Below are 20,170 nucleotides of genomic sequence, written 5' to 3' on the forward strand. Positions count from 1 at the left end.
AACATATCTGTCACCTTCGCTGGTGCTACTCTGAGCAATCGCGCTCCAGGTGACCCTCTTTACATGGGGATCGATGATCAGTGGCGATATCTTCTTTTTTAATCTCCCCTGCTATCCATTACACGCTCTCCGATAGACTCATTTGACAATAGGTTATCGCTGTCTGACACCACAACCAAAGCAAACCAGCTCATTCCTGTTCTGCTCTCTTCTATTTCCCCGCACAAAAGACCACCAAACACAAGAATGTGTGCACAAGCCTCCTACTGTATGCACATCAGTCACTACAGTAGACAACTATTCAATACCCATTTTTCTTGACAGGCGTGAGTCTTGATGTCAAAGCTTCGCATCGGTCACGACAGTTGACGGCTATTCAAAAGCTGTTTTCTTCTATATACATGAATGCTGAGGGCAACGTGCATTACTTACGACCCTTTTTTTTTTAAATAACTCTCCACTGTGACAGGTGCACAACTTGCATATAGAAGCTGTACTACATTGCCTGCATTTGTGTTCTCTGTAAGACTATACTGTATGCCATGTACAAGGGCTCAGCAGAAATGTGCCCGCAAGGTCACTGCGCCTTGGAGGAGAATTCAATGATCGACCTTTCCTTGGCATTTGCTGCCCCAAGCCTCCCCAAGGTCATGAAGCGGGGCACACATGGGAGGCACGTAGGTGAAGCATTGAGGTCAAGCCAAAAGAGCCTTTGAGGAGATCCGAGTAAGGAAAAATTACTGCCTTATTGTTTCTACCCCAAAGATGGTACAGTATCACTTATTTTTAAATGTCCAAGGCTTGCATTGTTAGAACGAGAGCACGTTTGGATAAGGTCACGCTTGTCACATCTGAAACACTGGCATCCATTTTAGCTCCTTAGCATCGTTTATTTCTCATTTTAAAAATACAAAGAGGTCTTGTTCAAGAACGGTCCAGCAACAAAGTCCCACTTTTCACCCCAAAACTTTTTTTTTCCGCTTGCATTTTCAATGTTATCAATTTGTTTAACAGAAACAAGTCGATAAATAACTACTCTTAAAACGCCAGTTTTTCCTCAGCAATATGACCACGCCCCCTCTCCCTCTTCCCATGACTTGGTGGGAGTCAGCAGAGGAATCGGACATAATTTGTCCATTCCAAATCATTGTACATACGTGGCGAATAATGTGGAAAAAAAAACGGAGATCAATCTGCACCAAAATGTATTTGGACATCTGTACTTATGCCAACTTCAGCCTGTGAAAATATCACAAGGCTTAGCCTCTTCCAATGGCTCACTTATGAAAGAGTTGAACAGCTTTCATGCAGCTCATGCCGGATCTATTTTCTTGAATAGGTCCCCAAGATCCGAGCACAATGCATTCCCAAAGGCTTTTCATAAACAGAATTGTTCATAGGTCATTATGTATTAAATTTCAATCTATAAGGGCTGGCTTGACTTACTTTCTCTCCCAAATCCAACCACCAGGATGAATGCCGGTCACCGTGTATCTGAAAATGATGCACCCTAAAGCGACCAATCAGCTGGAGGAAATAAAATATTTATGTGCACGAGTTACAGTATGTATCAGTCACAACAGAGGGCAATATCTGTTCCCTTCTATTATGCATGAGTTTTGATGACAAAGTTGTGCATCAGTCACTAAAGTATCTCAATTTTTTTTTCCGCTGTTTCTATTCCCATTATTTTTGATTGGTGGAAAAATTGTCTAAAGGGAATAAGCTATTATTCTCTTATGGTTGGCATGTTTAATTTCTGGAATATTTTTAGCCTCACGCCTGAATGCTCTCTGGTTTATGCTTTGGTGAAACAATTAGAATGTGCCACGAATCAATTTGCACTGTGCAGCTGAGCTCCTTCTGGTTCCTCGTCTTCCTCTTCTGCTTCAGATATGGGAGCAAGGTGCATGGCTAATTAAAGCGATAATTACTTTTAGGCTGGTGTGGTTGATTGTTGCTTTAACGGGGGTCTTGTGGATACATCCCATATGAGGGAAAAGCTTCAATTTCTCTTTTTAAATCAGGTTTCTTCTGAATAGGAGGGACTATTCTGCTCTCTAGTGGCGACTGAGTTACACTGTAAGTCACTCTGCAAGTTTCGCGTGACGAAAAACTGAAACGGTAACTGCTATGTCGGCTAATAATTATTTAATTCTGTATTAATCAGCCTTAAAATGTGTTTTTTCCCCAAAACGAATGCATTTCATTTTACTTTTTTTATTTTCTAAACTATTTTTGTTCATTTAAAAGCCCCCAAATTAAAATTAATTCCAGTTTGAAAATGGAAAAAATAATAATTGTTTTAATAAAAAGTAGCATTTAATACAATGTTAAGCACTTTTTAAAGACAATAAAATTCAATTTAAACTAAATAATTCACTGGATAAAAGCTTCCACTTTGCCTGTATTTTATCTCCGTAATTCCAATAAAGGTATCAAGCGTTACATTTTGCCCTACATTTCCTAGCTATGAAAATTAATCACATGTCCAGGTTTGCTTCATTCCTGTGCATTAAAACCAAATTAATGAGGATGATGGGAGGAAAATTGTGGAATGGTATTTATTAATATGCGTGTCAACTAAATGGTTAGCATGAACTTTAATGTTAATATAATGAGAAATGGGAAATTATTCTCTTTGAATTCATTTACAGATTTTCGGTATACGTTAAAGCCGATTTTTATTTATGAATAACCAACCCACGTAATGTGGTTTCCTGCACTGCAGATGTTAAATTGGACGTCAATCAATTAAAAAGAGGGCGGTTCGTTGTCTTCTTTCAAAACATTTCATTGGCTGATGTTCTTACTGGTAACGCCTTATAATGTCCTTCTGGCTTTTAATTGGTCTGAATCGGCACAGCAACAAAATTCGTCAACGATACTAAACGCTTTGATTGGCGACTCGTGTGGCCCAAATTAATCGAAACTGCTAGGCAGCTAACGCAAACTAGCCCGACCGAGCAAGAGACATTTGATGCCCGTGCTTTGTTTTGTGCTCGTCTTCCTGCCGCTCGCCAATCCGTTTGCCGTCAGGAAGCCCACTCTGCGCTTGTGTTTTGCACAGTTCCCTTTTTCCCCTTAGGTAGTCACAAAACATTAACGAAACTGACGCTGCCTTGGTGAAGGTAGGGCAGATTATTTTTCTCTATCCCTGCGACGCAAACGCCGCACCGGTTGATCCAAAATGGCGTCGCGCTGGCTGACAAGCGAAAATTTGCCATCCAGTCTTACTAGCTGTTAGCGTGTTAGCATCCGAGCCGGCTGCTCGTAACCCATCCTTGGCCATTACGGCGTCGTCGCCTCTCTGATACTGCTTCGATTTAGTGTGATATCAAATGCAATTTATTGCTCGCCGGTCAGAATAAGAACGAGTGTCGTGTCCGATTTGGGGCTCTGGTAATCGGCCATCCACGGCGCTTTTCCCCGCTCTACTGCACTGGAATGTTCGTGTTTTATTTTCTCCAACCGGATTACCAATTTTGTCGCATGAGGCAGTTTGTATCATCTAATTTTGTTAACAATTCAAACACAACCGAACAATATCTTGCTGACATTAAACGTTGTTTTGAACGCTTTTTAGCACGCGACGTCGTTTCGCTCAGCGGCTGGGCTAGCCCGCTATCCCAAATAGACTGGAGAGTGAGCGAGCTTTGTTCCAACAGAGATGGTCACGAATGACCTGTTCCACGTCTTGTCACTCGTGTCCACCCCTTCGCAGAGAAATTAATTGTGTAATAACGGCATCATGCGTGCATTGTCGTGTTGACCTCATGAATGCTTTCATATCATGCGTATTCGTCAGTGACGAGGCCAGGCTGTAACGAAAGCTACTACGGATTGAAATATGAACTAAAGCAAGTTTATTCCTTGTTGGATTATAGATTATGATTAGTGTGTGATTGCTCGTCTATTAACTTGGTGTTTGTTCCTCTTCTCCCTCCCCAGCACCGTTCCCCCCCACCCCATCCCTTCCTATTATCCTTATTCTTTCCACTATTCTTCATTGTCAAGCCGCCAAAGTGGAGAGTGTGATTGCAGAAGGGGGTGCTTCTCGTTTCAGGTAAATACTCTTGTGTTGTACTGTATTTCTATCTCCCCCCCACATCATGTAACTTCCAGCTGCATAGAACAAAGCAGGATGTGGGAAAGGCTCAAAATGGCTGTTTCTATAGCCGGAGGGGCAAAGTGAGGAGGCGGGGGTTCTGTTGATACGAGCCTTGTGATGATTTGAGTCCTCTGGGTGGTGGATGGCAGCACAACCCTGCTGCAGTGGGCATGCCATCGACTCTGTGTGATGCGGTGTTAGATAAAATCTACACGCAGGCACCACCACCTTAGACTGTCATTGGCGCCAAACATAAACCGCTGCCAGTGCATCTCTATAATTCAATCCAATTGTTACGTTAAAGTACCTGTTGCATTTGACAGCGACACAATGTTCTGCTAATCTGTTTTCTGATTTGTGTTAAGTTCGATCCGAGGACATTTTATTAGGTCGACAATTGAGTGAGAGCCAAGTCCAAATGGCGCCGTACGAGCGAACAGTGCTCCCAAGGTTAATATAATAAATAGTTTTAGTCTCTAGTGTAGATAAATTTCTTAATTAAACCTTCATCTGTGCATCATTGTGTGATGACTTTTTTTGACAGGAGAATAAATTACCCCTCCTGATAGATCAGCTACAGTATGTGAGTAAGTGCTTTAAGGAAAAAAAACTTTCCCCAAGTCATGGGCAACACACGGAACATGTTAATACACTTTCACTGACACGATTTTAAAAATAATTTGAAGTGGGGTGCAAATATCTTTCGCTTAATTTTCAAAGTAGAATTTAGCCCTATGCATTTGATCTTGCTACAGAAAAGACAGGTTTCTCTCTTTTTACCTGCTAGATTTCTGGTTTACGTCCCATGGGAAATGTATTACCTCAAAGACAATGTTGTTTGTGACAATCGTTTATAATTTTTCAGATCAAAATTGCCCCCCCCCCCCACCCCACCCCCGAAAAAAAACTCGACGATGAGATGAGAACCGAACTATGATTTTGGTGTATCATTACACTTCCAGTTAATGCACCATTATCCAGAACCTCTCATGGGTTAACCAAAATGCTTTTAATACGAAAGTGAAAAACGCATATTTAAAGTACCAGCTCTTGTACTGGAACTCATTAAATTGTGCTGTACCATGCTTTCTTAATCATATGTGAGGCAAGCATCAACTGCATGCAGTATTTAATTTATTCACGCACAGTTGCCACATTGTGACAAATAAAGTCTTATTCTGTTGTCAGTCTTACAGCTTGTATTTTGCTTGTGCTCCCTGGCGCAGTGCTTCTTCGGGGGGAGGAGGTGGTAGGGGTGCACCTCAGCACTATCCCAAGACTGTCGGCAACAGGTGTGTCACCACCTCAACCGTTCTCCAGCGCTTGTTGTAACATGTCCACAGTCATCCACAGATGCTTTAATCCTCACCTGTAACCCACAACTGTCATTTCAAGTTATGAAGTCATGTTTGTTTGCTTGTTTTTTTTTTTTTTTAATTAATTTTATTTTTGGGGAAGAAATGGTACGGTGTGGGTGTGTGTTAATATGAATGGTCTCCTCTGGGCTTGCGCAGCGAGTTCCTGGGGAAAACCCCAGGGCAAAGCGTTCAGAGATGGGTTCCTTCACGAAGCACTAGACGAGATGCCAACTCCAGCAACGAAAAAGAGCGGCACGATGCCATCTTCAGGAAAGTGAGAGGGTAAGCGAGCGTGCTTTTTCACCTCTTCACACAAGCAGATTGAAAACTCTGATGTAAATTGGCCAATTAGACAATTAGCCAACAATCAACTTTGTGCCAGAACCAGTGCGGTCCATTGCATTGTGTGGCATTTAAATACGAAGATGACTTGTTTTATTCTTCGTCGTCACACTGAGGCGCCATGTGCTCTCATTCCTCCAGCATACTCAACAAACTCACGCCTGATAAGTTTGACAAGCTATGCCTTGAGCTCCTCAACGTGGGCGTAGACTCCAAACTCGTCCTTAAAGGTATCATCTTGCTGGTACGTACATGCACACGCACGCGCAGCACTCGGATGGCGACGCACAAGCTTTCACCAGGTGACTCTCGACCGCTTGTTCTGTGTCGTGCAGATTGTGGACAAAGCCCTAGAAGAGCCCAAGTATAGCTCACTCTATGCTCAGCTATGTCTGCGCTTGGCAGAGGACGCACCAAACTTTGATGGCCCTTCGACCGAGAGCCAAACCTCCCAAAAGCAGAGCACAGTGCGTGGAATTCCTTCACCGTTGGTTCTATCGGCGGCGACGTATTTTACATACACACACGCTTACTAAACATCACAGGCCACTCACTATTTGCGTCATCGTTACAGCTTTGAATGTGCATTCTATACCCTTTTTTCGTTGAAAAAAAAAATGGTTAACTTTCCACGCTGACGGTGCTGCTTTTCCAGACCTTCAGAAGACTGCTGATTTCCAAGCTTCAAGATGAATTTGAAAACCGCGCCAGAAATGTTGAAAGTACGTCGACTTGATGAGAAGTGGCTTTGCCCGTTGGTTCAATTTAATCTGTCCCGACTAACCGCCTCGTCTCATCCATCAGTCTATGACAAGCACGACAACCCTCTTACTTCTGAGGAGGAAGAGCAGAGAGCCATTGCCAAGATCAAGATGCTTGGCAACATTAAATTCATCGGGGAACTTGGCAAACTTGACCTCATCCACGAATCTATCCTTCATAAGTGCATCAAAACGGTACACATCCTCCTCGGATCTTTGGAAAAGATGTCCTTCGGCGAAAATTGTGTGACCCTCTCTCCTTTTTTAAAGCTTCTGGAAAAGAAGAAGAGAGTCCAACTTAAGGATATGGGCGAGGATCTGGAGTGTCTCTGTCAGATAATGAGGACTGTCGGGCCGAGACTCGACCATGAGAAAGCAAAGGTAACCGCAATCAGAAAGATGTCACAGTTGCCTCTTAGGGGAGACATTCAATTTGGCTTCATTTTCCACTTGTTTCCATCTTCTAAAGTTGACGTAGAGTATTGTGTTCTTCATGCTTAATGGTTGCCAGGTGTCTATAAAGGCCAGTGACTTCCTTCAGTCACAGTACACAAAGTATCAAGAATTACAGCACAATTAACCATCGCGCCATTTTGCAAAGGCCGAGTCGGACTTTTGTTACCATGAGAACCACTTGCAGCATGAGGGCGAACAACGAACCAATCCTTGTCTTCTGTTTTTCAAAAAAGCAACTAGCAGCAAGTCTTGAGTATTCATTGGAATAATCCATAGGACCATCGATTCTAAAAAGATGTGATCATCGATTCATGTTTTCTTTTTCCACAAGAAAAATGTACCTGTTTTATTTTTTTAATATGTTTAACCGGAGCTTTTGCTGTGGTGCACAATAATCCTTTGTGTCAATTTAAGCCTTTTTTTTCTGTTTCCACAGTCTTTAATGGATCAGTACTTTGGCCGTATGCGATCCTTAATGAACAACAAGGATCTGCCAGCGAGGATACGCTTCCTGCTGCAAGACACAGTGGAGCTGCGAGAGAACAACTGGGTCCCCCGCAAGGCTTTCCTCGACAACGGACCGAAGACGATCAACCAAATCCGACAGGACGCGGTGAAGGTTAGCGGGTCTTGGATGAGCGCGCCACATTCCCGAGCAGAACATCTCTGCGTTGGTGATATTTTTATTTATTTATTGATGAACTGGCATCTTTTTACCTGCAGGATTTGGGCGTTTTCATCCCAGCACCAATGTCGCAGGGCATGAGGATGGACTTCTTCTTGGAAAGCCCCTTCATGCCCAACAGAATGAAATTGGACAGGGAGACGCTGGGCGGATTGGCCGACATGTTTGGACAAATGCCGGGTATGAGTAGTCAGGAAATGGAGCCACGATACACCCATTTTTTTTTTTTTTTTAATCAACTTCTCATATGCTGAAACTGCATCCAAAATACTCAAGGGTCATTATGACCAACTGCAAAGTCAGTAATTATATATAAAGAAACCAAAAACTATCCTCACCGCAACGCCATTACTAGCTGGTCAGTTAATATTGACTTGAATCCTCAATATTTAATATGTCATATATCTGTTTTCAAAATCATAACTATATTTAGATCGGGTTTTTTTTTAAAACTCGTTTTCAGTTATTACGTGACATGCTAATTTCTTAGTTCATTGTGTGGTTTGTCTTGTTCGCTGTAAGCCAGGGGTGTTAAAAGTGGAGACAATTTACAATTCTGGTATAAATGTTTAGCAAGAAACATTAGGTAGACGCACGGGATTAGCCTGAGCAAGCCACTTAAAGTGACGTGATGAGATGAATCCAGGCCTTAAATTTGAAACAAGTGCTTTAAGATGAAATCATCAAAATGATAAAAAGTAGAAGATTTCAGTCTGTGTGAATCACTTCGTTTTTCCGCCCGTTGACCTGTGTCGTAAAAAGAAAACAAAAATTAGGTTTCATGTTGTTTTTCCATGTACAAAATTATTTCTTAATAAACTTTGTATCGGGTAAATTTCACCTGCGATATATTGTGATGGCCACAAAACGTTTACAATTTAACTTACTTAAAATCCTCAGGAAGATCCGCAGGAACGACATGAAGTAACTTTTTATCCAAAGATTCCACCTGATCAAAAATCAGTGCATTGTTTTTATTGCGTTCATATTTTATGACTTGCAAAGATGACTCCACAATCAAATTTACATTTTTAACATGTGGCCCTCCTCCAGGCAGTGGTATTGGAACAGGACCGGGAGTCATCCAGGACAGGTACTCTCCTACCATGGGACGCCATCGCACCAACCCGCTCTTCAACGGCCACATCGCTCCTCAGCCACAATCGCAGTTCGACATTGGGGCCAAGTCGTCCTTCGTCAAGTCCAACCAGGTAAGCGAGCACCTTACCTCCTCTTAACATGTCATCCCATTCCCAGATGTCTCACTCTCCTCTCTGTCCGTGCAGGTTCAGAACCAGCATTTCCTCAGCCAGAGCCAGAACCACGCGGCACAGCAGCAGGTCCCGTCCAAGGACTTGCCCCCACGCTTCAGCAAGAAAGGACAGCTCAATGCGGATGAGGTAACTTGATGAGGTCTGCGCTGCACCCGTTAGCGTGCGCTCCTCCTCCCCCCTTCATGCTCGTTGATGATAAAAAGACGCGTTATTCTGAGGGAGCAAACTGCCACCAGTCCTCTCCTCCTCCACCTTTCTCTCTTTCCTCCTCTGCTCTTCTTCCTCGCACTGGTTGGTGGTCCTCTGACTGTGATTATGAGATCTGAGGGCATGACCGCAGTTGGTGCTGAGGTGGTGGATTTGTTTTAAGATGTGATGAATAAATGCCCTTTTTTTGTGTTGTGTGTGTGTGTGTCCTCCCGCAGATCAGCCTGCGGCCAGCTCAATCATTCCTCCTCAACAAGAGCCAGGTTCCCAAACTCACACCGCAGATCCCCTCCATGATGCCTCCCAGCGCCCAGCCCCCTCGCACGCAAACTCCACCCCTGGGACAGGTGAGCAGGTCTTGTGCAGGTGTCACTTTGAACTGGACAAGCTGTCCCATCAAAATGTACAATGCTACCTTTGCACATTTACGAGATGAATTTGTGCCATGGCCAAGCTTGTAACTCAATTTATTCCTCGTAAGTGAAATGCCATTTTTTTAATATGCTGATTTTTTTTTTTTTTTTAGTGATTAAATTAAGCTGATGTACACACACCGTTGAGCACTCGCTTGCTAGTGTGCTTTAAAGGTCTTTGTGACCGTCATCAGGAGTTCTGGCTCCAGCTCAATTGGCAGTTTTCCACCTCTGCTATGTACTATTTGAGTGATTTCCTTGTCTAATTGTTTGGCTGAAAGTGTGTGCGTGTGTGTCGCCTTTTTTCCCCCCCTGCTTCACTTGAGCAGCCGTATTTGTGAAAGTGGCTCGTCATGCAAAATTTGGCTCGCGACACGAAGCCAAAAAGCGATCCGTGGACTGCTCGCAATGTGAAAAACTCTTGATTTGAGGCACTCAGAAGAAAGTACCACTGTACTCATTCCCTCACTGACCACGACTCATTTTGTTTTGTTGTAGGTGTTTATTTGAATACATATGAGTCCAAGTTTAATGAAAGAAAATAAATGAAGGTCATTTCTTGGCATAAAAGGAAGCAAAAAGATATGAGTAATAAAAAAATAATAACAATAATAATTCAACACCCTGTGTGTTTAATCGCACACCTCTTCACCGCAGCCCCCTCAGCTTGGCTTGAAAACCAACCCGCCGCCCATTCAAGAGAAACCTCCCAAGACCAACAAGAAACCGCCTCCTGCCAGGGAGGAGTTGCTGAAGATGACGGTAGGTCAACCAGTATCATAAGTAGAAAAAAAACACCTCCAAACTAAATCGGCCGGTCACATTGTGTTTTTGACAGCATAGATTCTTTCTGATCTTTAAAAGACACACCGGTGTTCCAGGAATATATGGTGGTTCACTATACTGCCTAATTTATGTGCCGATATGAGACTTTCATGAAAGGTTGAAGAGATAATGATGCATTTTTAATGGATTACCATAGGAGGCGACCATGAGCGAGTACTTCACCAGCAAGAACTTGAGCGAGGCGGTCAGTAGCGTGCGCGAAATGAAGGCGCCCAAGCACTTCCTGTCGGAGATGCTGAGCAAGATCATCGTGTGCTCTCTGGACCGACCTGACGAGGACAAAGAGCACGCCAGCACCCTCATCCACGCGCTGCGCGTCGACGGACTCATCACAGCTGAGAACTTCATGCAGGTCTGCATGGTGTCAAAAATGCTCTCATTTTGTTTCCAGTAACATGGCCGCATGGTCACGTCTCTCTTTTTACAGGCTTTCCTCAATGTCCTGGACCAGTGCCCCAAGATCGAGGTCGACGTGCCCCTGGTTAAGTCCTACCTGGCCCAGTTTGTCGCGCGGGCCGTCATCGCCGAGCTACTGAGCGTGGCCGAGCTGGCGCACCCGCTGGAGAACGGCACCCACTTCCCGCTCTTCCTGCTCTGCCTGCAGCAGACCGCCAAGCTGAAGGACCGCGAGTGGCTCACCGACATCTTCCAACAGAGCAAAGTCAACATGCAGAAGATGCTGCCTGGTAGGTGCTTCGTGGCCGTCCATTTTCGGTGCTGCTCGACAATGGTCAATCACAATCGACCATAGCATGAAGTTAGCCCGGTTGAAATTCTGAAGTTTTCTTTGAAGACGCATTAAGTAAGCTCCGGAAGGTGTAGCATCCATGCTAAACCCTTGTCCACTGTCTAGAAATCGACCAGAACAGGGATCGCATGCTGGAGATCCTGGAGGGCAAGGGCCTGAGCTTCCTGTTCCCGCTGCTCAAGCTGGAGAAGGAGCTGCTGAAGCAGATCACGGCAGACCCATCTCCACAGTCCATTTACAAGTGGATCAAGGACAACATCTCCCCCAAGCTCCACACCGACAAAGGTTTCGTCAACATCCTCATGACCAGGTAAGGTAGAAAGCAACAAAATCTGAACGAGGCATGAGCTGATAGTAGATTCTGACAACAAGACCAAAAAAAATATTATCAATTAACTTGAGAGTTGTTTCGTTTACTCAACTCTGCAAATAGGCAATCATATTGGGCCTTGCTTATGAGTTCTCTGGAAAAAAATGTTGAGCCGACAGTATTAGCGGTTGTTGAAACCTTTTTAAAACCACGGTAAAGTTTCAACAACCTCCCTCCCCACCCTAAAAAATATTCAAAAAACATTTTTAGATTATAATCTAAAGACTTTCACACCGATTACAACACTAATTTCTCTAAATTATCCACATAATTTTTGGATAATAGCTATAAACCAATTTTCCAAAAGATGGCCCAGGTGTGATTTGCGGCACACAATCCATTTTTTTGCGGCCCGCAACATGACCAAAAAAAAATATATATATATATATACACATATATATATATATATATATATATATATATATACACACACACACACAACTAAAAATGACATTTGACATTGGCCTCAAGGTTAGTTAAAAAGGTGATGGTGGGCAGATTGAGAAGCCTGGTTGTCAGAAAAATAGGTGCCATTACTCCAAATGAATTTGTTTATGTTCTGTGGAGAGCTTTTCTCTATATTTGAAGATTACAGACCACTGCTAACTGCAGAACTGGATCTACTCTGTGTGAGAGACAGCTGTCGGCCAGCCCAAAAACTTGAAGAAAAAATCCTATTTGCCTTCACATCTTGAATCGAAACCTTCTTTTCTCACCTCAGCTTCCTGCAGTACATTGCCCAAGAGCTGTGCATGTCCGAGGGCGACGAGCAGCTGTCGGCCCCCTCCAAGGAGCAGTTGGAGCAGGAGAAGACGCTGCTGCTGGCCTTCAAACCCGTCATGCAGAAGTTCCTGCACGACCACACCCAGCTGCAGGTCAGCGCCCTCTACGCCCTGCAGGTGCACTGCAACGCCAACGGCTTCCCCAAAGGTACGCTATGACCACCCGCCCCGGGTCACTTTATTAGGTACACCCCAGTCAAATTTTGCGAAAATGTGAAAGCGCAAAGACACTCTCAGATCCTGCTCCGGTGGGTTCGGTGGGAAAGTTATTTATTTACTCCCTCCCCCAAAAAAACGCATACTTAGTGCCGTTTTGTTTTTCAAGGCATGTTGCTGCGCTACTTTGTCAATTTCTACGACATGGAGATCATTGAAGAAGAAGCCTTCCTAGCATGGAAAGAAGACATCACCCAAGAATTCCCTGGGAAAGGAAAAGCTTTGTTCCAGGTACTTTAAAAACATATATAAACTTTTATTTTTATTGCATGGAAATTGGTCTCGTCAGTTATTAAAATTGGCAGTTGCAGGCCTACGCCGAGCATACCATGATACTTGAGCTCGATTAGTTCTATTCATCATTTATTTGTCATGAATAACATCGACACACCATAACGTTGGTGTCAAGCGGGCTTGAGCATGGCACAGATGACCTCAATCGCGATATTTTTTTTAAGTTAAAATTGTCCACAATTTCAGCTTCTCAACAGTAAAAATTCTCTGATTTCTTTAGTCATCCACACAGGCTGTCATATTGAATCAAAATAAATCTTAGGAATTTTGAGTATCGTAAAACATAATGGTGACAGCAAAAACTCTCGATTTTGCCATTTACTACGCAGCTGAAGTCAAACAGGAGTTTGACCAATCTTTTTTTTTTTTTTAACTCATACTGATTTTGAAAAACACTGGAAAGCGCCACTGAGTTCAATTGTGGTCTTCCTTCAGGTCAATCAGTGGCTCACGTGGTTGGAGACGGCCGAGGAAGAGGAGTCTGAGGACGACGGCGATTGAAGAGGCGCCAGCCGCACAAGATGACATTTTGCCTTTTCCTTTGCATTCACCTCCACCATTGATTGATCGATTAACCAACCACTAACGAGCAACACCACCACATCCAAACCCTCCTCTCCCCTTCCTCCTTCCGTTCTGTCGACACGTGTGGAGTGACATGACTTTGTTCTTGTTTTCCTTTTTAACTCCTCTTACCTTCTTTCGACGAATTAACTCGCTCTGGGGCAACCATCAAGGCTGTAATATTTGGTTTCGATGGCCCGTGTTGAACTTTTTGCGTCAAAATTCCTCCTCAACCAGTCACCGGTGACATTCTACCTCTTCAGACAGGCATTTTGTGCCCTTTCTGAAACCTAAAGCCCGATGCGCTGTGCTTGATATCGTATTTCTTCAAATAATGGCCCCAATTAGTCACGTGAGAAACAACAATTACACAGCGTATAATCATTGGCATTCTTGACATTCTTTGGAAGTCACTCGCCAAAACAGCAGCACTCAGTGAGGCACGTTACCAAGCTAGTTGGCCCGAGCTGTATTGAAGCCGATTTTGCGTTACAACGAATCTTCAGATTGCATTTGTATTTTAAAACAACAAATACAGGTTCATTCCCGTGGCTGATTTGAGAAGTTACCTTGTTACATTTAGCGTGCCGGTTGCTCCACAATGCTGTGCGTCGACTTCCCTCGTAACCCAATTTCATTTGAGGTAAATTTTGTTACACGATAGTCCTAAAATGAAGGCCTCCCACCCAACTGCAGTTGATGAGTGCTCCGGTCCTTGCTGCCGTTTTCATGACATACGGCAGTGATCCCTTAATTTAAGTGAAACAAATGACAACGCTGATCATGTTTGTGTTTTGTTTTTTAACGTTTCAGTGAATGAAATAAAATGATGCAAGTGCCCCGCTCCTAGTTCTCCTTACTCATCTCCCCTTACTTAAAAACTGCTGAGTCATTGTAAGTGAACATCCTCATTCATGATTGTGCACCTGCTTTAATGTCAATAAAGTCACTAAATGAACACCAATAAAAACTATCACTTGTCTGAATGGTTGACTTCTTCCTGGTCTGTGGGGATCCAAAAATATTCCACTTGCTTCCTGGCCTGTTGCCGACTCGGGGTGCGATCCCTCAAAAGGGGACAGCTCGCCAAAGTGGGCAGGCCCAGCGTCCCACGGGGATTGCGGTGCGCTCACCCGGAACATGGTTCTGGGAAACAGGACAAATTTGAGGGTTGAGGAAACACAGCAGGAAGGTTAATTGGTTGGACACGAGAGAGGCAAATAGGTGGTAGATCCACTCAGTTAATTTGCGTCAAAATTTGGTCACACAAAGGCTCTGACACGATCAAGTTTGAAATTTGCGGGGATTGACTTGTCGGTGCACAAATTATGGACACTGGGGAAAGGCCAGCTTTCATGCCGGACACTGCTAAATAGAAATTTCAGAGTTGATTTGACACAGGAAATTGTATGAGGTTAGCATATGGTGTAACGTAGAAAATCACAGACTGACCATTACTTTCAACACAACTATATGAATAACCTACTGTATTGTGAAATCGCTCTAAAATAAACGTGTCACCAAGGTGTTCTCAACTATTCACTATTCTCGAACACCTCACCAGGGAGACGTCCTAATCAGATGCCCGAGCCACCTCATCTGGCTCCTCTCAACATGGAGGAGAAGCGGCTCGACTCTGAGCCCCTCCCGCGGATGACCGAGCTTCTCACCTTATCTCTAAGGGAGACAGCCCAGACACCCTATGGAGAAAGCTCATTTCGGCCGCTTGTGTCCGGGATCTTGTTCTTTCAAAGGTCACGACCCGTAGCTCGGGACGTTTCGCTAGTCCTCCAAATGAACTTTACAGTTAAGGTGAGATGAACAACGGGAACACTATGGCGGAAATTCCAGTTTTCCCAACGGGCATTTAGAGCTGACCAAGCACAAAAAAAGCGAAGGAGGTTGAGGGGTGGGGTGGAGGACAAATCCATGATTTTCAAACAGAGACTTAACTAAATCATATTGTGATGATGTTCCATAGCAGGAAACGACTTTAAAGAGAGTTTTATTTGACAACACAACAGCAAAAAGATAGATCGCAGTGCAGGTCTTGGTGGTTATCTGGTCAGTGGGCCACGCTGCAGATTTGACCTCCACTTCCTGTTTCCTCCCATCAACCGTCGCGTTCGCTCCGCTTTTTTGTTTGTCCGCCGCATTGGCTTTGTGTCCTGGCTTGGTAGAACATCGCGGTGGCGGTGGACGCGACCGCTTCCAACATGTTGACCCGCTTGTTGACGCTGACGCTCACCTCCACGCTCCTCACAGGTACCCGAAATAAATGGAGGCTACGCTTTGAGCCCGGTGATGATTCTGTCATGGGTGCATGAATATGAATGAAGAGATCCTTTAAATGTGAATGCTTTTGGACAATTCATTAGGAACACACGAATTATGTTATGATCCTGTATGCAGTTGTGGCAATAAATGTATCTAACCTGTCAAACCTTTTTAAATGAGAAAAACAAGACTGAATGGGGGTCCATGTCATTGTTTTATTGATTGTTTTGTTTAATTTGATGATTGTGCTTTTGTGAACTGACGAAGTGTTGAACATATTTTACAAATTCTCATCGGGAAATTTATGAGCACAACTGTCCGCTGTAGATCAGTTCCATTATTTAGGGGCAACAGCCATTTCTTCTTTTTTGAAGGGAGGAGCGTGTGTTGGGTTTAATAATTTGGGTTTCAAGTAAGGTGCGCCTAAAGCACGATGAAGCAGCATTTAGCTGTTATGCTGCATGCAAATGGAAGAAGATGCCAACAGAAGTGAAGTCAGAACCAAGTGTGAATGCTTTGAAGTGCAGGTGAAAAATCATGCTTTTTCTACCGTCTTGGTTCTTCATTTATTGCATTATTGTTTGTTGTATGAATTATTTTTGACTCCATGTACAGCACTTTGTATACAGCGTTGTTTTTTTTAAGTGTTCTATAAATACAGTTGAGTTATGTTGAGTAGTCAAATGTAAAGACGGTATTTATTGGATATCTGAAAATACCCAAAAGAAGCGGCCAATCAGAACTGGCGTCCACACACGATTTTGTGACATGTCAAATATGAATCCAGTTCTGGACATCACGTTTATGCGTTCTGTCCGTAGCCTCCCAAGGTCAGAGCGCCGCCGGGGTCTTCCTGTTTATCGAAGGCGGAGCTTACACCTTCAACTTTACCGCCGCGCCCGCTGCCTGCCACTCGCGTCACGCCACCGTGGCCACCATCGCCAACGTGGAGGAGGCGCTGCGCCACGGCCTGGAGACGTGCAAGTTTGTGGCTTCGTTGCTTCTAGAGCAGTTCGGTTTTGTTTGTTTTTAGAATTGCAGGAGGTAAAAAAAAAAAAGACATATGGGACACACCACGTTGACTCACACGTCATATTAACGGCTTTAATGTTCACTTTAGAGGTATGACCTTATGAGATGAATAAAATAACCAAAAAACATGATTTTCTTCTGCATAAAATTGCCCAGACGGCATGGTGGTTGACTGATTAGCGCGTCGGCCTCACATTGCAGAGGTACAGGGTTCGATTGCGGCTACGGCCTTACTGTGTGGAGCTTGCATGTTCTCTCCGTGCCTGCGTGGGTTTTCTTCGGGTACTCCAGTTTCCTCCCACATGGCAGGTTAATGGAACACTCTAAATTGTCCCTCGGTGGAATTCTTCGTCGATATGTTGCCCTGCGATTGGCTGGCAACCGGTTCAGGGTGTCCCCCGCCTACTGCCCGAAGATAGCTGGGATAGATTGCAGCACATTCGAAAATGGATGGATGGATAAAATTGCCCACTATGTTTAAGGTAATCACACCAAATTGGGATATTAATATGGTTTTAAGCCTTTCGACCATTCCTCCTGGTTGACGTTAATTCATTTCCAGTTGTGGTTCAGTTTAGCATGTATAATTTTCTCTCCAGAATTCAGACACTTATTCATTTCCGCTGCTATTTTACTGTTCAAAGTCAGATGTTCTCCACTATAGCACAGTTCCAGTGAAATCCATCACCCAAGCACTTATTTGCGGTGTTAAATGCGCTAGGGGTGCCAATCTTAAGCTAGCTTAACAATTAGCATGGCTTCTCCATCTTTTCTCGTCATCAACTTCACTTTGTGACAAACCACAACAACGAATATCATATTAGAGGGCTTATTGACCGCAACCCTGAGCTTTTATTATATAGTTGATGTAGTAACCTCATGTGGTGAAGAAATGACAAACTCTGAAGTTCTCTTTTGAAAGTCGCAAAACAGCCCAACAACACATACTGTAACTTAATGTTGAAAATGTAAGTCAGGGCGTAGTTTTGAGATATGCTTGGTGGCCCGCTGTCCGTAGGTTGCCCACCCCTGATTGAGATTAAAGTGAACTAGTCACAAGATCAAAAATCAGTATGTGGCTAACCACATCTACTGAAATGTGCCATGAAAGATCTGTCATAATTTTTGCTCTTTCAAATGTTACTTATGGTGTAATTACCGGTATGTGCCGCCTCAATCAGGAGGTACGGTGGCTTTTAAGCATCTAAACTTAAGCTGTGAGGTGTTGTAGTGTGACGTCTGCGACACCTTCCCAGGTTCGGCTGGGTCGCGGAACAGGTGGCCGTCGTCCCGCGACTGACAGCGAGCAGCAAGTGCGGGAATGGCAAAACGGGATTGGTCAAGTGGAACGCCAGGGCGGAGCAGGCCTTTGGGGTCTTCTGCTTCACTGCGACAGGTACTAAGTGTACAAATGAAAAGAAAATCAAGTCATGCTATCAACTAGCTATTCTAGCTCTTTGGGACAGATATGATTTATTTCGAGAAGCACTTTTTGCATTTTTATCACATTTGGGTTTGTTTTGGGAAATCGTATCTAATGCCTATTATTTTTGATGAATTATTTTCCTCTTTCTGTGTAATGTGTATTTATGTGGCCCCAAATACTGTACCTTCCTTTTTTAATTATTATTTTTATTGCAATTTTTTTTTTGTATTGATAACTACTGGGAAAACTAGTTGTCTACCACCAAACATTTGCAATTAATGCACAGTGGGTTTTTTTTCTGCTCAACAGCCACCCCGCCAACATTCACCTCGTCCACGACAACGGCCATTGCACCTTCACTCCCATCCTCAACATCGCCGCCTTCCTATTCACAGACGACAACCACAACAACGCCACCTGACTGGACGTCCCATCAAGTCCCGATCTCCACTTCCTCTCCAGCTCTTCCTCGCCATGCCTCTTCCTCCTTCTCGTCCGGGGATGCTCTTCCTTCTCATGTCATCACTTCATCACCCACTTCCTCTTTCTCCTCCTCCTCGTCCTTCACCTCAGCTCCGACTCATGCATCTAATCAGCAAACCCAGAAGCCCACCGAGGCACCCTTGAAAGGTATGTCTGAAGTGAATTTATTTGTCCATGGCCGTCATTTATTGATCAGTGCATGTCATGTTTCAAGTTGCATTTTTTTAACATTCTTACACTAAATGTCTCATTTAAAAAAAATATTTTTGTACTTTGTACTTCCATCTTCTTTATTTTTTTAGCAGTTTATAGTTTGTTTTACATATTATAATATTTTCTTTTTTTTGTCGGATATGTTGCTTTGTCGCTGTTTTGACATTTTCCCCAAATATTTTTTATTTAATATTTTCTTTTTTATCAAGTATTTTATTATAACACTAGGCATTATTTTGAAATATTTGTAATCATTTTCTAAATTTTTTGAAACCCTCTCATCTCCCACAATATTTTGTCTTCCTTTTCTAATAATTTGTCTTGTATTATTTCTATGAATTTTGTATTTTATTTCGTATTTGTTTTTTTTTTCAATCTAATATTTGTAGTTTGAACATATGATCTAAATGGAATTTGATGGACTGCCGAGCCTCTGTTTACAATAAAAACAAAACAGTTATTTCTGTTGTGGTTAAGACTAGACTTGCAAAGAAAAGTCAAAACACACCATCTGTTTTTAACCTTATGATGCTCGCTGAGATAGTCTGTTTCTCTTTTATTCATTTATTTTTAGCAGTTTGGATGGCGCTCATTGTCCTTGGCATCGTTTTCATAATGGCGGCAGTGGCTGGAGCGTTGTGTTACTACTATAAATTGTAAGTTTAATTCATTATTACAGTATTAGTATGAACACGAAAGTCAGTTTTTGTTGTCTAGTTGACATTCTGTTATTGGGAGGGAAAAAAGTGTTGGCAAAGCATACACTGCTCTCATGGTTTTGGATCAAAATCATTAGTTACCAATTTTGGTGGGTTGTTTCATTTTATATATAAATCCAAAGACTTTGGTGGGGGAATTAAAAAATAACATTATTTTTGAGATGCCTATTATACAAAACATTATTTATCATTCTCTTCTTCTGGGAAAGGAGTAATGGGCCCTGTAGGTCGCAAGTCCTGCAGGGGGATGATGTGGAAGCCGAGATGTGGAAGCCAACCAACAGCCGGACGGCTCTTCATCGAGAACACGACTACCATGACGAGGAGGAAGAGGAAAAAGAGGAGGAGGAGGAAGGAGACGCAAAGTACTCCAGTGACATCATGCTTTGTGTGAACCCATCAATGAGCGGGGTTTCATGAAAATATTATTTCATCAATCCTTTTCTGACAGTCATTGTCAATCAAAAATATTTTTATTGTATGTTCTACTACGTTTTTCAAATAAAGATTTTTTTTTTTAAGTGGGAAATGACTGCCACATGATGACGGCCATCGGTCGTGTCCGAAAATACACGTCAGATGTACCGGTTGTC

General features: G+C 43.2%; 2 protein-coding genes across 3 annotated transcripts; both read left to right on the top strand.

The window, feature by feature from the left end:
• The first annotated feature begins 542 nt into the window (after positions 1-542).
• On the top strand, positions 543-14,413 carry eif4g2b (eukaryotic translation initiation factor 4, gamma 2b). The gene is made up of 21 exons (XM_019894727.1): positions 543-681; positions 3,952-4,066; positions 5,338-5,403; positions 5,626-5,751; positions 5,953-6,055; positions 6,147-6,278; positions 6,467-6,533; positions 6,616-6,767; positions 6,843-6,953; positions 7,465-7,647; positions 7,752-7,893; positions 8,767-8,924; positions 9,000-9,113; positions 9,413-9,541; positions 10,265-10,369; positions 10,590-10,805; positions 10,881-11,139; positions 11,307-11,511; positions 12,293-12,501; positions 12,679-12,800; positions 13,299-14,413. The coding sequence occupies exons 1-21, from the start codon at positions 543-545 to the stop codon at positions 13,362-13,364; spliced, it is 2,919 nt and encodes a 972-aa protein (XP_019750286.1). The 3' UTR covers positions 13,365-14,413.
• A 732-nt stretch (positions 14,414-15,145) lies between these two features.
• Positions 15,146-20,142, top strand: lyve1b (lymphatic vessel endothelial hyaluronic receptor 1b). Of its 2 annotated transcripts, none has more exons than XM_019894717.1 (6): positions 15,146-15,692; positions 16,526-16,688; positions 17,993-18,132; positions 18,472-18,792; positions 19,436-19,514; positions 19,787-20,142. In XM_019894717.1, exons 1-6 carry the CDS (start codon positions 15,644-15,646, stop codon positions 19,995-19,997), a joined length of 963 nt encoding a protein of 320 aa, XP_019750276.1. In that variant the 5' UTR covers positions 15,146-15,643; the 3' UTR covers positions 19,998-20,142. The 2 variants fall into 2 exon arrangements, with proteins under 2 accessions (XP_019750276.1, XP_019750274.1); XM_019894715.1 differs by having other exon boundaries at positions 15,150-15,692; positions 19,433-19,514; positions 19,787-20,141.
• The last annotated feature ends 28 nt before the right edge of the window (positions 20,143-20,170 follow it).

The sequence above is a fragment of the Hippocampus comes genome, unplaced genomic scaffold (genome assembly GCF_001891065.2).
Source record: "Hippocampus comes isolate QL1 unplaced genomic scaffold, H_comes_QL1_v1.1 scaffold319, whole genome shotgun sequence".
Lineage (NCBI taxonomy): Eukaryota > Metazoa > Chordata > Actinopteri > Syngnathiformes > Syngnathidae > Hippocampus > Hippocampus comes.